Raw genomic sequence first — 22,695 nt, forward strand, 5'->3', positions numbered from 1 at the left:
TCCGATTGAGAAGGTTTTGAGTTCTGATTGTACGCCCTTTTTTTCGGCCGCCAAGTCTCTAAATTCGCCTCTCGAAGCCTTTTTATTTTCCAACGTCGGAAGAAGACCGGAGGATTCTGGGTTTCTAGGAAAGCTCGTCGGACATTTTTGTTTGACATTCCCTCCGAGTTTAACTAAGTGTTTACATTAGTGTTTTTACTCTGTGGAAGATTTGTTTTTACGTTTCACGTCACAATGGCTCGAATGAACAGACCGGCCCCTGTGGAGATCACCTACAAAAACATGAGGTTCCTCATTACCCACAATCCCACCAACGTCACCCTGAACAAGTTCATCGAGGTGAGCCTCAGTCATTGGTTGAGAGTTAAAACTTGCTCAGCCAGATTCAAGAGGCATTCACAAGATTAGATTACACATTTGTTTTGTAGTAATTTAAAACGGTGTCCAAATGATAATGTGTTTTTTTAAATCTAAGATTACAAAACTTACAGGGCTAGTTCATTCGCAGATAAACCGTCATTTAGGACACATTTGAGTCTTTAAATCCCATTGGGATTAGAATAGGTGACATACACTTTACTCGTGCCAAATTGGGACATTTGAAGTTGGAGAAAGCTTTCTTATAAATCCTGTGCTGCACTTTTCCAGGAGCTGAAGAAATATGGAGTGAGCACCGTGGTGAGAGTGTGTGAGGCCACCTACGATTCCACTCTGGTGGTGAAAGAGGGAATCCAAGTTCTGGTGAGTCCAAACCTTCAAATCTGTAAATATATTAAACCAAACCAGTTTTGTCGCCCAGCTCTGTGTGCACTTTGCTGAACCTGCCTAGTCACTTTTATCCTTGTGTTTCACCCAATTTCCCTCATATTTGTAATCAATAAAATGCATAACAGCCAAAATGCAATCATATCTTTTAGCTCACAGCGGCTACCTTCCTCCTGTTGCAGACATGCTGACCTTATCCTCAGATTTAGACATTTTTAGACAAGCCATGCCAAAAACAATGCTTCAAAAACATCAAACAAGCCAAGAAAGGACTGGTGAACGGCTTTATTCTAAAACAGTAGAGATAACGCATTACAGAGGACTTGAGTGCACATATTATTAATTATATGTAGTGCTTTCTATCCTCATGAGAATCCTCTTCCTCTGTTCAAAGATAAGAAGTGACGTAGATATCAAGAAGTGGGTTACATGTATGGCGTTATCCACTTAACCTCTTAAGCCCTGAGCCTGTTTTTCAGGTTTCAGGCTCCAAAATGCCACGAACACAGCAAAGACTATATCTTCTCTTCTAAAAGGGGTAAATTAATCATCTTTTCTCTCAAAGCAAGGCTACATCTGTGAGTTGGATGTAGAAGTGTCAGAATCAATCTAGATGTTTTTATTTTAAAGTAAATTCAGATGGAACATAGTAAAAACATGTAAATTCTAATGTCCGCCTAAAAAAAAAAACATTACTTATAGTGAAAACCACCCTTGAATGATGGGTTGGTAGACTAAAAGCTTTAGGAATCCAAACTATAACATATAATAAGTACCCTGTATCAAGATTGATGCAAAACAAGTGAAATTTGACCTTTTTTTAGAGAGGTTTAGAAAAATAAAGTCCAGGCGGACTCACCTCTGGATAATTTGGGAACCATCGGTTCCATTTGACCTTTTTCACTGTAAAAATAATTGTATTACTTTGAGTTATCACTATAGGTATTCATTCCATCCAAATACAACTGTTGTGAACACATTTAACATTTTAAATTTAAAAAAACATACTCTGTTATCCTCTTAGGCCCCACAATGCTAACAGTGAGCCTCTGGATTAGCCCCGAGCGAAAAATGCTAACCTATTATGCACCGGAAATCACTCCTAGCTCCCTTATTACATATCCCAGCTGCACATCCAACACATCGTTTATGATCGTAAAGACACAGAATCTAACGGTGCCCACCTCAACACTGAAAGATACACACTTGCAACGTTATCAACAAAAATGTAAATCAAAAGAAGTGGCGCTAGGTGGCTACACAATGCTAACGTGGCTTACCTTTGTCTTTGTCTGGTCTAAACTGGTCAATGGCATTAAAACGATAAAAACGATGATGTAGTTAATCCATAGGTTATCCATATCATATCCAATGTGGCTGTGTCCCCTTTGAAATGTTCTGATAATCTATAAGCAATAAAACTGCAATTCTGTTATCTGCTGTCCGCTCTGTGCTCCGTGCACTCTGGGTCCTGTAATTCCTGTAAATAATAAAAGGGGGGGGGGGGGGGGGTCCACTGGGGGGACCCTCGGGCTTAAGAGGTTAAGTCATTCTTATTTTTTTGTATCTATACATCTAGAAAATCTTTTTTGGTCCATAAGAAGAAAGGAAAATCCTCAACCTGATTTCCAAAAGCCCAACTTGACGGATTCAGAGTACGTTTTGTTCCATGAACAGTTTTAAACCCAAATATATTCAATCCACACACAGTGATGTAAAAATAGAAGGAAGCAGCTGATTCTCACATTTCAGACGCTGCAAGCAACACATGCTCTGCTGTCTGCAACACATCACTCGGGCTGCTGCCTCTAATTAACCCCTTCGGTTGATTTCTTTATTCCATTTGTCATTTTTGAACTAATGCCCATCTTTGATTAACACAATATTTAAAGTGGCGCTTTAACATAAACCTACCCTAATACTGTTTAAATCGTAGCATGGAGAGTATTTCTGTCTTCAAGAACAGCCTTATACATGACTTTATTATAGAAACAGTGATCAAATAATGTCCTTTTTTTTATTCTGCAGCCTTAAAAACCGTCCTCAACACAGCGCTGTCTCATCTAAAGCCTCAAAAAGCAAGCCTCTTGTTTCTCTAAAGTATTGCTGATTGGATCAATAACCTTATTTAAAGAACATCACGTGTAACAGCTTCAAAAACCCCTCAAACTGTCTCCTGAAGACCCTGACAGAGACCGCCCCTCCCCCCACAACAGCATCTGAGTTCCCCTGCAGCTGGGTCAGCCTCTCACTCCTTTTGTTTTGGTTTTCAAGAATCTGGGTGCAGATGACATCATTTTCTCTTCTCTCTCTGTTCTCTCTCTGTTCTCTTCCAGGATTGGCCGTTTGACGACGGAGCCCCGCCCTCTAACCAGATCGTGGACGATTGGCTGAACCTTCTGAAGCTGAAGTTCAGGGAGGAGGCGGGCTGCTGCGTGGCCGTGCACTGTGTGGCCGGCCTGGGGAGGTGAGAGAGCAAAGGGTTAAAGGTCACCTATTATGCAAAATCCTCTTCTCCATGTCTCTTCTACATCAACATGTGTCCCCTCTTCTTCATGTCTCTTCTACATCAACATGTGTCTCCTCTTCTCCATGTCTCTCTACATCAACATGTGTCTCCTCTTCTCCATGTCTCTCTACATCAACATGTGTCTCCTCTTCTCCATGTCTCTCTACATCAACATGTGTCCCCTCTTCTCCATGTCTCTTCTACATCAACATGTGTCCCCTCTTCTTCATGTCTCTTCTACATCAACATGTGTCCCCTCTTCTTCATGTCTCTTCTACATCAACATGTGTCCCCTCTTCTCCATGTCTCTTCTACATCAACATGTGTCCCCTCTTCTTCATGTCTCTTCTACATCAACATGTGTCCCCTCTTCTTCATGTCTCTTCTACATCAACATGTGTCCCCTCTTCTTCACGTCTCTTCTACATCAACATGTGTCCCCTCTTCTTCATGTCTCTTCTACATCAACATGTGTCCCCTCTTCTTCATGTCTCTTCTACATCAACATGTGTCCCCTCTTCTTCATCTCTCTTCTACATCAACATGTGTCCCCTCTTCTTCATCTCTCTTCTACATCAACATGTGTCCCCTCTTCTTCATCTCTCCTCTACATCAACATGTGTCCCCTCTTCTTCATGTCTCTTCTACATCACCATGTGTCCCCTCTTCTTCATGTCTCTTCTACATCAACATGTGTCCCCTCTTCTTCATGTCTCTTCTACATCAACATGTGTCCCCTCTTCTTCATGTCTCTTCTACATCACCATGTGTCCCCTCTTCTTCATGTCTCTTCTACATCAACATGTGTCCCCTCTTCTTCATGTCTCTTCTACATCAACATGTGTCCCCTCTTCTTCATGTCTCTTCTACATCAACATGTGTCCCCTCTTCTTCATGTCTCTTCTACATCAACATGTGTCCCCTCTTCTTCATGTCTCTTCTACATCACCATGTGTCCCCTCTTCTTCATGTCTCTTCTACATCAACATGTGTCCCCTCTTCTTCATGTCTCTTCTACATCAACATGTGTCCCCTCTTCTTCATGTCTCTTCTACATCAACATGTGTCCCCTCTTCTTCATGTCTCTTCTACATCAACATGTGTCCCCTCTTCTTCATGTCTCTTCTACATCAACATGTGTCCCCTCTTCTTCATGTCTCTTCTACATCAACATGCGTCCCCTCTTCTTCATTTCTCTTCTACATCAACATGTGTCCCCTCTTCTTCATCTCTCTTCTACATCAACATGTGTCCCCTCTTCTTCATGTCTCTTCTACATCAACATGTGTCCCCTCTTCTTCATGTCTCTTCTACATCAACATGTGTCCCCTCTTCTTCATCTCTCTTCTACATCAACATGTGTCCCCTCTTCTCCATGTCTCTTCTACATCAACATGTGTCCCCTCTTCTCCATGTCTCTTCTACATCAACATGTGTCCCCTCTTCTTCATCTCTCTTCTACATCAACATGTGTCCCCTCTTCTCCATGTCTCTTCTACATCAACATGTGTCCCCTCTTCTTCATGTCTCTTCTACATCAACATGTGTCCCCTCTTCTTCATGTCTCTTCTACATCAACATGTGTCCCCTCTTCTCCATGTCTCTTCTACATCAACATGTGTCCCCTCTTCTTCATGTCTCTTATACATCAACATGTGTCCCCTCTTCTCCATGTCTCTTCTACATCAGCATGTGTCCCCTCTTCTCCATGTCTCTTCTACATCAACATGTGTCCCCTCTTCTTCACGTCTCTTCTACATCAACATGTGTCCCCTCTTCTTCATGTCTCTTATACATCAACATGTGTCCCCTCTTCTTCATGTCTCTTCTACATCAACATGTGTCCCCTCTTCTCCATGTCTCTTCTACATCAGCATGTGTCCCCTCTTCTCCATGTCTCTTCTACATCAGCATGTGTCCCCTCTTCTTCATTTCTCTTCTACATCAGCATGTGTCCCCTCTTCTCCATGTCTCTTCTACATCAGCATGTGTCCCCTCTTCTTCATGTCTCTTCTACATCAACATGTGTCCCCTCTTCTTCATGTCTCTTCTACATCAACATGTGTCCCCCCTGTATAAAGAGATTCTGAAAGTTTCAGGAACAAAGATTCTCTCTCTTTTTGATCCATTTCTATAAAAACCTGTCTGAAAATGAGCTGATCAGATTTTGGACACTTTATGATATCATAACGATGTTTTGGCTTGTAAGCCATTTGAAGCTGCAATGATCTGTTCGGAGTTTCAGCCAATCAGAGACAGGTTCTGTATATATCTGAGACCTGTGATATATTGATGAAAAACAGTATACCAGCGGACCTTTAAGGAAGAATCATGCAGGATCAACATAACAAATAAACCAACACAATTAATAAATATGTCAGTGACTTAATCAGACCAATGTCTCTGGGTATGTTTTAGTGACTGACATCATGTTTGTATTAGTCACAAATTTAAGATAATCAAAATGAACAATTACAATTCATAGTAGTTACTGGCAAATTCAGAGTTTTGTTTTATATTACATCATTTCCTTTGCATTGGATTATTATCGGATAGGGTAACTTCATAATTAACTACGTCTGAAAGTCTGGGGCAAATAATGGCAAGTCACTTCAGTGCACATGTCACAAAAAGAGATGCATTGCAATAATATAATGTGCTCTACAGAAGCATGTTGTCCATAAACTACATATTGGGTCATGTAGTTTATGGACAACATGCTTCTGTAAAGCACATTATTTTCAAGCTCTTGCAGGGCCACATAAAATGAGGTCTCGGCCGCATTTGGCCCCCGGGCCTTGAGTTGGACCCCCCTGGATTAAAGTATTAAGGTTTTATCAAGCAGGATCATATCTTACAGCGGATTACTGTCAGGGGGATGTGGCGGATAAACTCTGACACTTCCTGCTGCACATACAGTCTGTGGTGTAGAGACAGTTTGTTTTATAGATTATTTATCAGCAATTTAGATGATTTTGAAATCATTTGTCAATCAGAATACTCTGTCTCCAATGTGCGGCTTTTTATATTAGATTAAATCTATTTGTCTTTGAAAGGCTACAAGTACTGTGACACCTAAATGCTGTTTTACATATAACAAAAATATCAACAATAAGTTATGTATTGTACATCTGATAGTTGGGCTGTTTGTTAATCTGCAGATCATTTATTTTTAATTCTTTGGTCGGTAATATATCTGAGAAACAGCAATAGACGTTTTTCAGTATTTTCTATTAGGGATGCACCGAATATTCGGCCACCAAAAATTATCGGCCGAAAATGGTTAAAAAGAAAAATATCACCGAATGTCAGCGAACAGGGTTACGTTGATCTTACTCCGCATATTTGTCCGGGTGTTTTGATTTCAAGTGGTGGAGTAATCCCGAAGTGGTGAAAGTCTTTGCAGTTACACCCCCTCGAGAAATGTCAGCTGAACACGTTTTACAAATCGCAATCCGCGCCTCTTTCTCTGATATTTTGAAATGTCTCCAAGCGGCAGACATGTTGGCTGTGAGCCAGCCGCGAGCATGGTCGCGCGCCGTGCTTGTCGCCGCGTTTTGATTACGTCATCACAACAACACGTTAGCTTACCAAACTTATAGGTGCATTTGTTGTTGTTGAAGGCCTGGCTGTTAGTCTTTATTTACACTATTTTGTTGTGGGCCTACTGGCCTAGATATTTATGCAGTTTTAAAGCACCTTGGCTTTGTTCTGAATGCACTTTGTTCTAGTTATCCTACAGAGAAAAGAAAATGCACTTGACTTGGAATTAATGCACTTAATAATTAATGTATGCATTCAAAAAGTGCTGAATAAATGTTTTATGGACTCATAATAGTGATTATTATTTAAGTTAAGTTTTGCCATAATCATTTATTTTTCCATAATCAGGCAGCTGAACAACATTGGTAAAAAATGGTAAAAAATGGTAAAAAAAAAAAAACATTGGTAAAAAATGTGTACATTATATATATATATATATTTCTATTAATCATTTTCGGCATTCGGTTTTCGGCCAACTGTTTCCTATTTTCGGTATCGGTTTCGGCCAAGAATTTCCCATTCGGTGCACCCCTATTTTCTAGGTTGAGTTAATGTCTTTAAATATCTTGTTTTGTCCAAAACCCCAAAATATGCTACAAAACAGAGAAAGCAGAAAACCTCAACAGCATTTATTCCCCAGCAGATATTTGAAAGACTCTCTGGTTATCAAAATAGTTATTGATTACTTCTGTCATTCGGGTAATCGATAAGTCAAGCCATTCGCAGCTCTAATGGATAGTGGGACGTGAATAATAATAAACAGTAGGGTGTGTTTGAGTACGCTAGAAAACTAGCACGTGGTTTATGTCATCGTAAACCAGATGTCTTTGTGGCATCTTTTATAGAGTAGATGATCGATAGACACGGTCTACTAATGGAACAAACGCTTTCAGCATTAGACACAAAGCTTTCTACAGATATAAGAAGCAAACACTTTCACACAAATACCAATTCTGTCTTAGTTTCATGTTTACATAGAATCAGATAAATGTTTTCAGTGGGTTTCCTCTTGTTTCATCTATAGAGTGCCACAGTGACGCGTCATAAAACCAGGAAGTAAGTTAGCATTTCACCACTTCCAGTTCCTTCGCCAAAAAGCAATGCAATTTCTCCATAGGATTTTTGAAAATAGCTGAAATAAGGTCTGTGGTTGAGACACATTTAAGAGACGGGTCACGTTTTGTTCTACGACATTAAATCCATCAGCAGTGACCCCACTGGTGATTTCTGAAGAGTTGACGTGTCTGAAAAACGATGGTTGTTACCAAGTGGCTGAATAGGACTACAGAAGTCGTGGAGGCCGTTGTACGTCATTACGCCAAACACGTAAACACTCCTCTAAGTTAGTTTGCCCTGTTCTGCTTGAAAGCAAGTACCTGCCTCCTGCAGACTGTTCAAACAAACGCTTCAACTCGTACCATTTAGAATCTGTAGTTTTGAATATGGATCTTAAGTTGGCGTGACGTTGAAGCAGCGACCCTGCTGTAGTTCCTTTATAGCATGACGTTAGCATTTTGCTTCTGGCGACTAGATTTATGATTGAAAAATTATAAAAGTAGGAGACATGTGGAGATTATCCGGCTGAACAAAACGTGATCCGTCTCTTAAATGTGTTTCAACCACAGAACTTATTTCCAGCTATTTTCCCAAACCCTATGGAGAAATTGCATTGCGTTTTTGTGGAAGGGACCGGAAGGAGTTTACTTCCGGGTTTTAGGACGCGTCACCGTATTCTCTATTGTGGTTTGAAATAGAAACGAAAAGCAATCTGAAGCAGACGTGGCTTCTCTTTTATTTTGTTGTATGTGACACTTCAAACATTTAGAAGAACACGTTTCCTCACGTCTGCTTTAAACTGATTTGAGAGTCAGATCGTCTGAACCTCGACTCCATAAACTTCTCTTACATCCATTTGTGTTTTACAGTGGGACAAAAAAGTATTTAGTCAGCCACCAATTGTGCAAGTTCTCCCACTTAAAAAGATGAGAGAGGCCTGTAACTTTCATCCTAGGTACACCTCAACTATGAGAGACAAAATGAGAAAAAGAAATCCAGAAAATCACATTGTCTGATTTTTAAAGACTGTATTTGCAAATTATGGTGGAAAATACGTTTTGTTTCATCTATAGATTTTTGCCCCACTGTACAAACTTGAAATAGTTGAGAGAAAATATGAACTTATTAAAACTTCCCGAAGTAAGTTTTTGTTCTCAGATTTCCATGTTTTTGATGTGATTGAACTGAACAGACGAGAGTTGAATGTAAATCAGAGTTCTGTTTATCTGACGTTCTGTTTCCCCTGCAGAGCTCCGGTTCTGGTGGCGCTCGCTCTCATTGAATGTGGGATGAAATATGAAGATGCGGTCCAGTTCATTCGACAGTAAGTGACACACATGGAAACATTTTCAAAGAACTGCACGTTTAGCTTTTGATTTACAAAAATTGGGTACATGCTCGCAGAAAAGTACTCTCAGCTAATCCTGAGTAAAGCTGGACTTTAGGGGCTGGAGTAATACCTGCAAAGACTCTTATTTTACCTGTTGTACATATTTTTTTAATTGTAGTCTAGGGTTATCTGCATTTAGTAGGTTTAGCAGTATTCAGGTCCTTGCCTGAAATCAAACCACAGTCATTTCCCAAATATATATATTTTTTTACACAAACTCTAATATCCTTACATTTTGTTGTATTGGTTATTGTGACCAGGAAGGATACTGAGCCGTACACAACGTTTTCTCTCAATCACCTCCAAACTATGATTGTGTCGGTGATTGAGACAGAATGTATCCACAACAGATCAATGGTTAAATTATTTATCAAATAAAAAGTCAAGGAAGCTTCTAATTTTTTTTTGAAAATGGGCTGTTTTTAGATTAAATAAAATCCAACGTTAGTTAGTAATATACTTAATAAATAGGCAATGCATTTTGAGATGACATGTCACTTGTTAGACGCTTTACCCAAAGCTTACGTACACTCAATGCCATGGGCAATCCCCACAGAAGAAGTTTGGGGTGAAGTGCCTTGCTCAAAGACACAACGATATGCTGACTGCAGTGGGGATTGAACCAGTGACCCACAGCCTCCTAAATAATCAGGGGTGCACATAACTGGTACGCATGCACGGCAAACATCTGAAATGCGTACCGTCACTCGTGTCACTAAGCGCCATTGGGTGTCGACGGACTTGTGAAGCATTTCCAGAAGGCGTTGCGATCACTGGACGTGCACACGGGCGGGGCTGCTGTTAACGTCGGTCTGTACGACGGAATTTAACTTTCGTGCGTTTTCCACTAGCGCCCACCTTCACCCCTCCCGTCGACGTTCGCAAAACAGAGGGGCCGTCCTGAGTACCAAACATTGTCTCCTGGTACTCATTTGAGTAACTCACTAAGAAAGTGATGTGCACCCCAGTAAATGATACAACTCTTCTAACCAGAAGTTTTTAAATATCAAGAAAGAGACCCTCAGTGCTCTCTGGTGGACACACGTTGAACTGCAGACCCCAAACTGCTTCAGTTGACCACTGAGTTTGATATTCCCTGCTTTTCTGAGGGATTTATCTCTGAGAGAAACGTAGTGTTCGATGAAGCAGGGAGAGATGAGTCATTACAGGAACATCAGAAAGTGAGAGGAGTGATTCACGACGAGTGGGTTCATGCTTTTAAAGTACGTGATGCGTCAGAGCTGGGAATATTTATAGGTCGCACATGTTTGCTTTGAAGTGATATATGGATTTTCATAGGAAGTCACAAGAATATAAGGTGGGGGATAAATGCTGACATTTAGGTGTTTATATATTTTGTCACAATGTATACTAAATGTATTTCTTGATGTAATTCATATTCCAGAACATTAAATGAGAAATGTATAAAGCATTAAAATTCCAGGGTGTCCGCGGGGTCTTAAAAAGTATTAAAAGTTGATAAATAAATGTAGCCAAAATGACGGCTATTAAAAAGTATTAAAGGGTATTTTCCAAGTTATGACATTTTGCAGCTCGTTTTTCAATAACCAAAGAGGTTGTATTCTACAGTGTGCCTGAATGTAATCATGGCGTAGGTGTGTAGTGTGATTCTGTGTAGTTTATTTATGGCATCCCGTTGGATTGGACGTCATCTGAACAGGACATCGCACTCTCACTGCCTGATAGCGCGCGAAGGTCCGTTTACGCCGGTTGTTAAACAACATCGTTATGGGGAAATGCAAGTCTGCGTCCAAATGGTTTGAAGATAAGGAGGAAGGACAATCAATACTGTATTATTAGCATTAGCCCAGCGCACAAACGCAGAGAGACTAACTTATGGCAACACAAAATAAAACATGGGAGCGGTGGAGATGAGGAGGTGTCGGCGTTCTGGCTATTTACTCGGAAGGCTTCAGTAGAAGCTGCTGGGAGTCCCAGCAGCTTCTACTGAAGCCAGTCCCTAACTCCGGGGACTTCCGGCCGGGGACTTCGGGCGGCAGTATACGCCGTGAAGTGGTTTACGGCCTGCCAGTAAACCCAAAGCAGAAGAAGAAGAAGTGATGTCAGCGGCTTCATTTGCCTAATCCTCCCTCGGGACTTATTCCGGTGTGAACGGGATCTGTAGTTCATCAGAACTAAAGAGTTCTGATGAACTAAGTTCTCATGAACCTTTGTGGGAAAAGTACTACTGTGTGAAAACGCCTATTGTGTTCTTTGTAACCAAATGTCTCTCAGAGGGGCGTGGGGGGGGGCTCCTTATTTTCATCTAAAGTAACAGACAGAGAATCAGCAATTTGGAAACAGGGCTGAAACAGAGGGGATTATGGGTTATGCTGCAATGATCTGTTTGGTGTTTCAGCCAATCAGAGACAGGCTCTGTATATATCTGAGACCTATTGATGAAAAACAGTATAATAGGGGACCTTTTGAAGTCACAAATAATATAAACTAATCTTCCGTCTTTTCCTCCAGGAAGCGTCGGGGAGCGTTCAACAGCAAGCAGCTGTTCTACCTGGAGAAATATCGTCCAAAGATGCGCCTGCGCTTCAAAGATTCCAACGGCCATCGCAATAACTGCTGCATCCAGTAGAGCCAACCCCCCCCCCCACTCTTTAATTCCACCTCGCTAGCTTATATCCTGGCAGGCTTGTTATTATTTTTTTAAGTCATTGTGTTGAAGTATTATTCTTGGGAAAAACCATGCGTGGTAATTTAACTGTCCCCGCTCCCATGAAGTGTCAATAAAAAGTGAAAAGGAGTTGTGTGAACCGGGATGTTTTCTCCTCATGTGCCCGGGAAAAAAAAAAGTGAATTATGAGGGGCAGCGCTGAGTCGTGTATCATTGTACGATGTTGGATTAATAGTTTCTTTTTTCTGCAAACACAGCCCAAAGATTTTTGATTTGGCCAGTGCGTTTACATCGAATGTGCTCAAGTTAATAAAATTGACCAAATTATGTACCCCGTTTAAATTTAAAAGGGTTAAAGACTGACTAGTTAGAGGTATGCCTTCCTTCAAATCAGATGGTTTCATCCATAAATGCCTTACAATCGAAGTGGAGCAAAGGCAAAGGAGGTGGGGTCTTCCCGCCGCCGGCATTGGAAAAGGTGTTTCATTTTTCTACTCGGAACAAAAAAAAAAAGAAATTGTTGCCTTTGTCTTGTGCAGGAAGTCTTACACTCACTTATGCCCTTTCAGTAACTATTTTTTAATATGAAATGCTTAACTGTTGCAATATTTGTCAATTGAAAGTCTAGAGCTTTTCTGTTCTCTATCAAACCTTCTGTTTACTAATTAACTGCCATGTCCAAAATGTGATTTTCATTCTTTTTTAATTTTCTTTTTTGGTTTTCTTTTTTGCTTCAAACTGGACTTCCAACGTCTGCAATATTTTGTATGCCTTTTTATTTGATGTCCGTAACTTAAGACTTGGATACTTGATGATTTTATGTATTTGAAAATGTGTACTATTATTATTAGGTTGGCTATTTATACTATCAATGGATGTGTGATTTAGTACCGTGAGCGACAAAGTTGTACCTGTTCACCAACTTGTGAGAGTACATTAAATGATACACTGAAAAAAACCAAGAGAAGACTTCATGGTGGTTTTTTTCAATACTTATTCAAGGTTATTGTGTTCTTTCAATACTTCCAAGGTCCATGTGACGACTTCGTTACGATGGACTGACGGCTTCGGGCCGGGTGATATGGCACTTTATTAGCGTAATTGCACAGTACAGTTAGCATGGCGTATTGGCACATAATTTAAACTAATTATGGAAGTAGTATTTTTTTAACTGATTAAACCGTATTTATTGAGATGTCGTCTGGATGCTGGGATAAGGATGACAGCGGTTGAGAGTAATCAGGGTGCAAATAATATGTTGAATGTCTGTGGCTGATGATTGTGCGCACCTGGGGCCCTGGGTTGTCTCCTCCCCCCTCACCTGTGTCTTGTTGTGCTGATTGGTGTGTGGGTATTTAGGCTCTGTGTTCCCTGTCTGTGTAGAGTGGTAGTGTGTGTGAAATCTTTGTGGCTGCAGGAGGTGTTCACGGAGAACAGCAGGATTGAGGCTGTGAACTTTGTGCACATTATTTTAATAAATGCCCACCCCGGGTTTTATTTTTGGACGTTCTGCCTCGGCCTCCTTGCTTGGTCGGTCCGCTCAACGGTCAGTCTCACAGTCCACATACAACATGTTGTCAGGGCTTTTATTTGTGTGCATCTCAAATCTAAGTTTATCATTAATGTGTTGTTAATTTATTTGTGCCTCGTTATAAAATCTGCCACCAGGTCAGATTAAACATATTTATAGTCAGCACATACACTTAAACAGCTCAAAGGTCAAGATAAAAAACACTTAAAGATGGGGTAGGTCAATTTGAGAAACCGGCTCGAGGTACACTTTTTATCTTCCATGGAATGCTCTTAACATCCCGATAGCAATGAATATCTGAAGTGCTTTGACACAAAATCCATAAAAAAATATCATCTGTGGAAGCCGTGGCGCTGTAAAAAGCACGACCAATCATCTGAGCCGACCCGGCTAAAGTAACTGGATGGCCTACCTGCCTGTCAGCGTTCCATCTGTGCACAAACTTATCTCGTGCCCTCATTGGTCATGTGCGCGTTCCTGTGTGTTGGAGGAGGGGCTCTGTAAGGAAGTGCCAGATTTTTCCCGGTTGTGTATTTTCAAGTTCTAGCGCACTCAAGACGGTTTCTCAAACTTACCTCGCCTTTAACGGAAATATTTATTTAAAATGGTGTCATGATCAAATATAATTGCTTCTAAAATATAATATATATCTTCTTCTGGAGATATTCTAACACATCTGGTGTGGTTCACTTCTAACTGAATGCTAGGGTGTTAAAAAACATAATGGTATAATAGTTTTTTCAGTCGAAAGTAATGCACAATGAAACACATTAAACTTCCCCAGAAACGGCATGAAATGTATATTAGTGAGAGGTACTTTTTTTGAAGCTCCAACCACCGGAATTCGTTATAGACTACTAGTCAAGAAAACTCTCCTGGTGAATTTTATTCAAATTCCAACATGTGCCCCTCCTTCATCGACCTGGGCTGCCACACCAGCAGCCCAGGTCGATGAGGGAGGGGTACATGTTGTCAGATTAAATAAACACACAATGTTGTCAATCGAAATTATTTGAATATTTATTGCCGCTTAAATATGTTTCTTTCTTTCATATCTTTGTTTCCTTATTAATGAAAATGAGTGACATGGACCAGGTGCACCATATCTTGTACAGGAAATTCATTTGGCTTTCGCTGCTGTGTTATGTACAAGATAAACAAATAGGGCTTTGTTTTATAAGACTATATAGGGATTATTTAATGCTTGACTTGTCTAATTAAAATATAAATACAAATTAAAGATTCAAAATCTACTTTTCTTGGCATTCTTTTCACAGCTGGATCATCAGGTTTTATAGGAATAATTCTCAAAGCTGTTGATCAAAGAAATTCATTTTTAATTAGATGTTCTTTCTTACTCTGTCCTGGTTGTTTTAGCCCATACAAAACATGCAAGAGGTTATCAAAATGTGTTTATTTCCTCCTTTGTACAACTCGTAGATGTCACCTTGAATCTTTATATAATAAATAAGAAGTCATATAAAACTGTCGGAGAGGTTTCCACACATCGCCGCCCTCCATTCACAAAAACAACAGTCGCCGGCCCATGACAGAGAAATTATCAAACATATCCTCCATTTAGAGGCACAGCGGGGGTTAAAGTGGAATAACAACACAGATACTCACAAGCAAAATGGACGTCATCCAGCTGTATAATTTGCGTATTGACACATTTACATAAAAATACAGATAAACGTTTGTCTCGTTGCTTTCATAGGAATGTCGGTTTGAATCAGTGAATTCTTCATTTTGCTAATTGTACAGTACAGAAATGGCAAAGAGTGAGGTAAAAATGAAACTTTTTTTTTATGTAAAGGAGTTTCAGATGTTTCAGTGTCCACCTCCATGTCAAACTCAAAAAGATGGCTTCAAGAGAACAAAATTACTTTCCAAATTAAAGACAAAATGGACTTCCATGGATGTTTTTCCTCCAGTCTTTCAGTTCCCCCTCCTCACATTTCATTGGGCCCCTTCATGCTGGAGTCCTTTGCAGAAAAGTCCGCTGCCACCATTGGGAGGACGCACTGAGACGACTCGCACCATCCGACGACACCGGCAGGACCAGGAGCACCGGGAACGCCCAACATACCGGGAACACCGCGGGGTCCTCTCATCCCCTCACGGCCGTCCTTACCGTACGCCGGTCGCCCCGAATTACCTGAGAGAAGAGTAAAGAGAAAATAACATGTTAAAGGTCACCTATTAGCCTATAGCTAGCAAAGATGTATCCAGGGGTAGATCCCTCATGCAACAGATGTAAGTCAGTAACAGGGTCCCTCATCCATACTTTCTGGATATGTCCAAATCTTCATAATTATTGGATGTCTATATTTGATACATTTTCTAAGATCTTTAGAGTAAAATGTACCCCTTCTCCTCTTACTGCAATTTTTGGAGGCGTCCCGGACGACATTGTCCTTTCCAGACATTATTCAAACGCCGTTGCTTGTGCTAGGCGACTAATACTTATGAGGTGGAAGCAGGAGGCGTCTCCCACTCATGTCCAGTGGGTGACAGCACTTATGAAGTTTCTACACATGGAGAAAATAAAGTGTACTTTGGGTGGCTTCACATGCACATTGTATAGGATGTTCAGGTGTATATCAGTGTGTAGTGTCTCTACTTTAAAGAGTCCTCTCCTGCTGATGTTCAGGTGTATATCAGTATGTAGTGTCTCTACTTTAAAGAGTCCTCTTCTGCTGATGTTCAGGTGTATATCAGTATGTAGTGTCTCTACTTTAAAGAGTCTTCTTCTGCTGATGTTCAGGTGTATATCAGTATGTAGTGTCTCTACTTTAAAGAGTCCTCTCCTGCTGATGTTCGGGTGTATATCAGTATGTAGTGTCTCTACTTTAAAGAGTCCTCTCCTGCTGATGTTCAGGTGTATATCAGTATGTAGTGTCTCTACTTTAAAGAGTCCCCTCCTGCTGATGTTCAGGTGTATATCAGTATGTAGTGTCTCTACTTTAAAGAGTCCTCTCCTGCTGATGTTCAGATGTATATCAGTATGTAGTGTCTCTACTGGGACATGTCTCCATGCTTTAATGTTCAGAAAGCTCTTTATTTGTCTCATACTGTCTGTGCTGCAGCACCTCTTTTCACCCTCTGTCTGAAACCAGAGCCCAGTTTGCTCTGATTGGTTAGCTGGCCGGCTCTGTTGTGATTGGTCAACTGCTTAGAGATGTCCCGCCCCTTAGCCTATCACTTACAATGTGTTGGAGTGCTAGCAAGTAGAAGCATGAGTATTACATAGTGATGTCACTATGTTCCCTCTGAAGGGAACACAGGGATTGTATCCTTTGGAGGCCATTTACACACAAACCTATAGAACAGACTACAGGAAAGGGAAATCCCCTAAAAAGCATAATAAGGCCTCTTTAAACCAAAAGACGAACTACAAACATTACGCTAAAAACTATGAAATTATCAAAAACACTCCACATCTCACCAAGTTGTGTTTTTTAATTTGATCCCTTTACCATTCTGAACTCATCACTACAAACTGATGACTGTTGAATAAAGCTGAGTGTGTTGATGTGTTGATGCAGCACAATCAGATATTGAGGATATTTCCATTCTATTTGTATTTGTATGTAGTTGCACTATTTTAACTATTGTATCTGTTATTGTGTGTCACTGTTGGAGGAGCCTGTGACCTAACATTGACATATCTACACTGTAGCTATGAACACATGACAATAAGAGCCTTGAATCTTGAATATTGAGGACATTTCGTTCTAAGATCAGATTTCTTCGTCATGCTTTTCTTTTACCTTGTTGACCGGTTGCTCCAGGTGCTCCTTTGGGTCCTCTCAATACGGGTCCTCTGTCCCCTCGGTCTCCCACGTCACCTGAAGACAGGAAACACAACCATCACCACGAGGATACACGTAATTAAAGTTTCCATATTTAGCTGAGTTCAAGCTGAGGCTTCAGATCTCATCTGCTGCTTCATTAACATCAGCGTGACCTGATTCTTCCCTGAGGGGGTCAGTCAGAACAGGATATCAAAATGAGATGATACAAAAATAACATCTGAAGCTCCTTGACAAAATACATTATTGTAATTAAGACCATTACTACTATTTTATATATATATTTGTACAGATGATTAGAGCCTACAGATCTAAAGATAGTCAGGTTGGGCTTCTTCTTTTTTTGTGGCATTTCTAGCATTTTCTTTCTTTGTTAGAGCATTATAAGAAATAACAAATGTTAGATTTGCAAAATATAAAAAGTAAGTAAAGTAAACTGTATCTACCTACTTTGGACTCCCATTTGTATTTATATATTGATAATTATCTTTATTCCTATCTGAATATTTCAGCTACTCGTGTGTACTGTTTTTGTTATTTTTAATAGTTCTGCTGTTTTTAAACGCAGTGTTTTCTCTGATTTCTGATTCCTTGCTCCCTTTGATGAGGGTCAAAAGAACTGGGTACACATCAGTCGTGTTTATTTATAGTTTGTGTTGCTACTAATTGTTTTACCTCATATCAACAGTACATTCTCATTGATTGGAGAGGCACAGTATAGAGGATTTAATCCAACAACCTCACAGTCACATACGGGTGGTTTGTAGATGTGGGAAGAAGTGGAGAACAAATACTTTGTTACTTAAACACGTGTTTCTGGTATCAGTACTTTACTCCACTACTTATTTTTATGACGACTTTTTACTTTTACTTCTTACATGTTGAACCCAAATACCTGTACTTTCTACTTCTTACATGTTGAACACAAATACCTGTACTTTCTACTTCTTACATGTTGAACACAAATACCTGTACTTTCTACTTCTTACATGTTGAACACAAATACCTGTACTTTCTACTTCTTACATGTTGAACTCAAATACCTGTACTTTCTACTTCTCACATTTTGAACTCAAATACCTGTACTTTCTACTTCTTACATGTTGAACACAAATACCTGTACTTTCTACTTCTTACATGTTGAACACAAATACCTGTACTTTCTACTTCTTACATGTTGAACACAAATACCTGTACTTTCTACTTCTTACATGTTGAACACAAATACCTGTACTTTCTACTTCTTACATTTTGAACACAAATACCTGTACTTTCTACTTCTTACATGTTGAACAAAAATACCTGTACTTTCTACTTCTTACATTTTGAACACAAATACCTGTACTTTCTACTTCTTACATGTTGAACTCAAATACCTGTACTTTCTACTTCTCACATTTCCCAAACGGGCTGGTTCCTTTAGTCTGAATGTGTGTTTGGTGTCGTGATCATTATTATTTAGAGTCATTGCGTGCCTATTGATTTGAACACGATCCGTGTATCCATCATTTCCTGGTCTTCTCTAAAGAAGAGGGACCAATGAAAACGTTGTCATGTTGCCATTGGTCACCATGGAAACATTCATTAGCTAACAATGACATTATTGTTCTATTAATATAAAGGGAGGTCAGGTACTCTTTAAAACAGCTGCTAGTTATGGGTACTTTTTACTGAAGTACATTTCAAAGCCTCTTTACTTTGACTTGAGTAAAGAAGTTTAGTCAGTACTTCTACTTTCACCAGAGTATTTTTAAACACGAGTATCTGTACTTCTACTTGAGAGAAGGGTGTGTGTACTTTTCCCCTCTCTGGTGGTTTGACGCTGATCTGAGTCTCACCTTTGGGTCCTTTTTGACCCAGTAGTCCAGCTGGACCCTTCAGACCGGGCAGTCCTCGGGACCCGCTGTGTCCGGGGAAACCGTTCTCTCCGCTGACTCCTTGAGGTCCAGGGGGGCCGGGGGGGCCGGGCAGACCTGAGACTCCTGACTCAGGTCTGCTCATACTGGCTGCTAGCTGGGCCAGCTGATCTGTGGGAGAGGAGGACAGGGTGGACGTTTTAATAGGAAGAAGATGACATTTTTGTATTTTAAAAAGGTGTCTATTACCATCTGGCCGGGACAACAGCTTGAAATGAGCCATGTTGGCTAAAGCTGCCCCATTTACTGTTCTTTGTGACAGTTGATCAATGGGGACTGTCCACAACACTATAAACAAATAAACTCAACTTAACTAAATTCTTCCAGGACAGCTTTAAAAGTCATAGCGTGTGTCGGGTGGTGCAGGAATGAGTTAGCTTGTTAGCCCTTCTGGGTTCCTTTTTACTAAGTCAATGGTTCCCTAAATGTGTTTTTTGTTGTTAGCCTGATTTAATGTCTGTGGCTAACTCAAGCTGCTCTGTGACACAGGAGGACAGGACGGACGTGTATATTCAGGAGAGGATGAATATACACGTGTCTAACAGCAGCAGGTACACAACACTTGGTTAGCTGAATCAAGAACACAGTGACAGGCGGAGAAACACATTATTTGTATTCCCATGTTTGTCTTTCTTTGTGTCAATTTGCGGGTGATTTTCCGCTTTTGGTAGATTTGTTACGTTTATACTTCACAGCTGCCAGGATGAACATTTTATATTTGTTGTAACTTGTTTTATTTAAGGCAGTAAAATAATGTGTTCATTTGCTTCTTGACAAAAGTTACGGGTGAAATGTTTGACAGGAAATGCTTTTATTTTGAAGGTCAAGTATGTGCCCTGCTCATTCTCTTTCCTGTTTTGTCTTGAAGTGAATACGAGTATGTCGAGTGCATTTTCCCTGTCTTCTACCGTTCTTGTTGGAAACTGTTTCAATAATATAAAGACAAAACGTTCAGTTTGGACTAGACTCGCTCTGTTCTTTATTCAAAGCTTCCATCACACAACAATATTCAGGAGAGGATGACACTGGTCCAGGGAAACTTAAAATATCACAGCTTTCATAGAGTGGTGTAGGAATGAGTCCTCAAACCTGGAAATGAGTTAGCATATTAGCACTTCTGGGTTCCTTTGTTTTGAAGTCAATGGCTCTTTGACTAGTGTTTGGTTAGAAGCCTGAAATAATGTCACAAGCTGAAGACATTTTTAGGCTTTGTAATCAGTAAATACTGACTGATGAATTTTAAAGCTTCTATGTGACTTAAAAATGGAAGTTGCCAACAGGTAAGGAAAGGCAAGTTGATTTATATAGCACCTTTCAGCACACGGCAAATTCAAAGTGCTTTACAAAATAAAATAAAAGACGTAAAAAGTAGTGAGAGACCATATTCAACGTCTTCATGCCGAACATTAGCCGCCAGTAGCTTAGCTAATGTGACGGTTCTGTCGTTCCTTTATAGCGTAATGTTAGCTATTCACTTCTGGAGATTGTTTTTATGCTTAAACTATTTGGTGGGGATTATCCTGCTGGACTAAACCTGTCAGCAACATAAACGTTTGTTTGACACAGATTTTATTTTCTACAATATTCCAAAATCCAATGGGAAAATCCCTTTGGCTTTTTGTGGAGGGACCCCCTGCTGCCACGCTATATTACATTTTGATTGTGATTTAAATTCTTGATGATTATAGCACAATGGGGGAACAAATCCAACCGAAAGTTTAACAGAAAATGTGGCAAGAAGATGAATAACACTTACCTTGCATTACCCTCATGCAGACTTGTCTGATGTGAGTATCTGTTGGAGTTTTTCCCTGAAAAAACACAAATATTGATAGTGATCAGCCATAATTCATGCTGTATCACATCACATGCAAACATGGCCTTGAGGTGCTGTCTTTTGAAAACCAAATATATATAATTCCATAAAAGTTATACTTAATATGAAACATCTCTAAATATTCTGTAATTTATGTTGAATATTGAAACAAACCTTCCTGTTTAATACTATTTGTTACTTATTTTACTTACCGGAGTGTCATTCATTTGAGGCAACATATTGTACAATAAGCAGCAGAATATTGATTGTTGTGCTTTTATTTATTTCTTAATGTGTGCATATGTATAAATGTGTCTCTTGATATAGGTATATACATATTTGTATACATACTTTTATATATATTTGTATTTTTGTATTCAGGATTGTGGGAAATGTTATTTCAGAGAAAGCTGTTGCTGAATAGTTTAAAGGTCCCCTATTTGACTGTTTATCATCAATATATTACAGGTCTCAGATATATACAGAGCCTGTCTCTGATTGGCTGAAACACCAAACAGACCATTGCAGCATTACCCATAATCCCCTCTGTTTCAGCCCTGTTTCCAAAGTGCTGATTCTCTGTCTGTTACTTTAGATGAAAATAAGGAGCCCCTCCCCACGCCCCTCTGAGAGAGATTTGGTTATAAAGAACACAATGGTGCTCTAGGAGGAGATTCAGGTGATTAGGTGGGGGGGGGTTACCTTGGTTGGTGATTGGCTAATGGTTACACAATACAAAACATCGTTATGACATCATAAAGTGGCCAAAATCTGATCAGCTCATTTTCAGACAGGTTTTTATAGAAATGGATCAGGACAAAAAGAGAGAGAATCTTTGTTCCTGAAACTTTCAGAGTCTCTTTCCACAGAGGGGACACATGTTGATGTAGAAGAGACATGAAGAAGAGGGGACACATGTTGATGTAGAAGAGACATGAAGAAGAGGGGACACATGTTGATGTAGAAGAGACATGAAGAAGAGGGGACACATGTTGATGTAGAAGAGACATGAAGAAGAGGGGACACATGTTGATGTAGAAGAGACATGAAGAAGTGGGGACACATGTTGATGTAGAAGAGACATGAAGAAGAGGGGACACATGTTGATGTAGAGGAGACATGGAGAAGAGGGGACACATGTTGATGTAGAAGAGGGGACACATGTTGATGTAGAAGAGACATGAAGAAGAGGGGACACATGTAGATGGAGAAGAGGGGACACATGTTGATGTAGAAGAGACATGAAGAAGAGGGGACACAAGTTGATGTAGAAGAGACATGAAGAAGAGGGGACACATGCTGATGTAGAAGAGACATGGAGAAGAGGGGACACATGTTGATGTAGAAGAGACATGAAGAAGAGGGGACACATGTTGATGTAGAAGAGACATGAAGAAGAGGGGACACATGTTGATGTAGAGGAGACATGGAGAAGAGGGGACACATGTTGATGTAGAAGAGGGGACACATGTTGATGTAGAAGAGACATGAAGAAGAGGGGACACATGTAGATGGAGAAGAGGGGACACATGTTGATGTAGAAGAGACATGAAGAAGAGGGGACACAAGTTGATGTAGAAGAGACATGAAGAAGAGGGGACACATGCTGATGTAGAAGAGACATGGAGAAGAGGGGACACATGTTGATGTAGAAGAGACATGGAGAAGAGGGGACACATGTTGATGTAGAAGAGACATGGAGAA

The 22,695-nt window shown here is 40.1% G+C and overlaps 2 protein-coding genes across 2 annotated transcripts in view; one reads left to right on the top strand and one right to left on the bottom strand.

Moving 5' to 3' along the window:
* The first annotated feature begins 9 nt into the window (after window positions 1-9).
* ptp4a1 (protein tyrosine phosphatase 4A1) lies at window positions 10-13,418 on the top strand. The gene is made up of 5 exons (XM_079647896.1): window positions 10-339; window positions 649-741; window positions 3,102-3,232; window positions 9,123-9,197; window positions 11,757-13,418. The coding sequence occupies exons 1-5, from the start codon at window positions 235-237 to the stop codon at window positions 11,872-11,874; spliced, it is 522 nt and encodes a 173-aa protein (XP_079504022.1). The 5' UTR covers window positions 10-234; the 3' UTR covers window positions 11,875-13,418.
* Window positions 13,419-14,540: 1,122 nt separating this feature from the next.
* The window catches only part of col9a1a (collagen, type IX, alpha 1a), a 31,029-nt gene continuing 22,874 nt past the window's right edge, over window positions 14,541-22,695 (bottom strand). Inside the window, exons 29-32 of the mRNA XM_079647803.1 lie at window positions 20,932-20,986; window positions 19,098-19,286; window positions 17,218-17,295; window positions 14,541-15,602 (exon numbers count right to left, since the gene is read on the bottom strand). Coding sequence (XP_079503929.1) covers window positions 15,397-15,602; window positions 17,218-17,295; window positions 19,098-19,286; window positions 20,932-20,986 — 528 coding nt within the window. The 3' untranslated portion in view covers window positions 14,541-15,396. The remainder of the gene's footprint in view (window positions 15,603-17,217; window positions 17,296-19,097; window positions 19,287-20,931; window positions 20,987-22,695) is intronic.

This window comes from Notothenia rossii (assembly GCF_949606895.1).
Source record: "Notothenia rossii genome assembly, chromosome: 1".
NCBI lineage: Eukaryota > Metazoa > Chordata > Actinopteri > Perciformes > Nototheniidae > Notothenia > Notothenia rossii.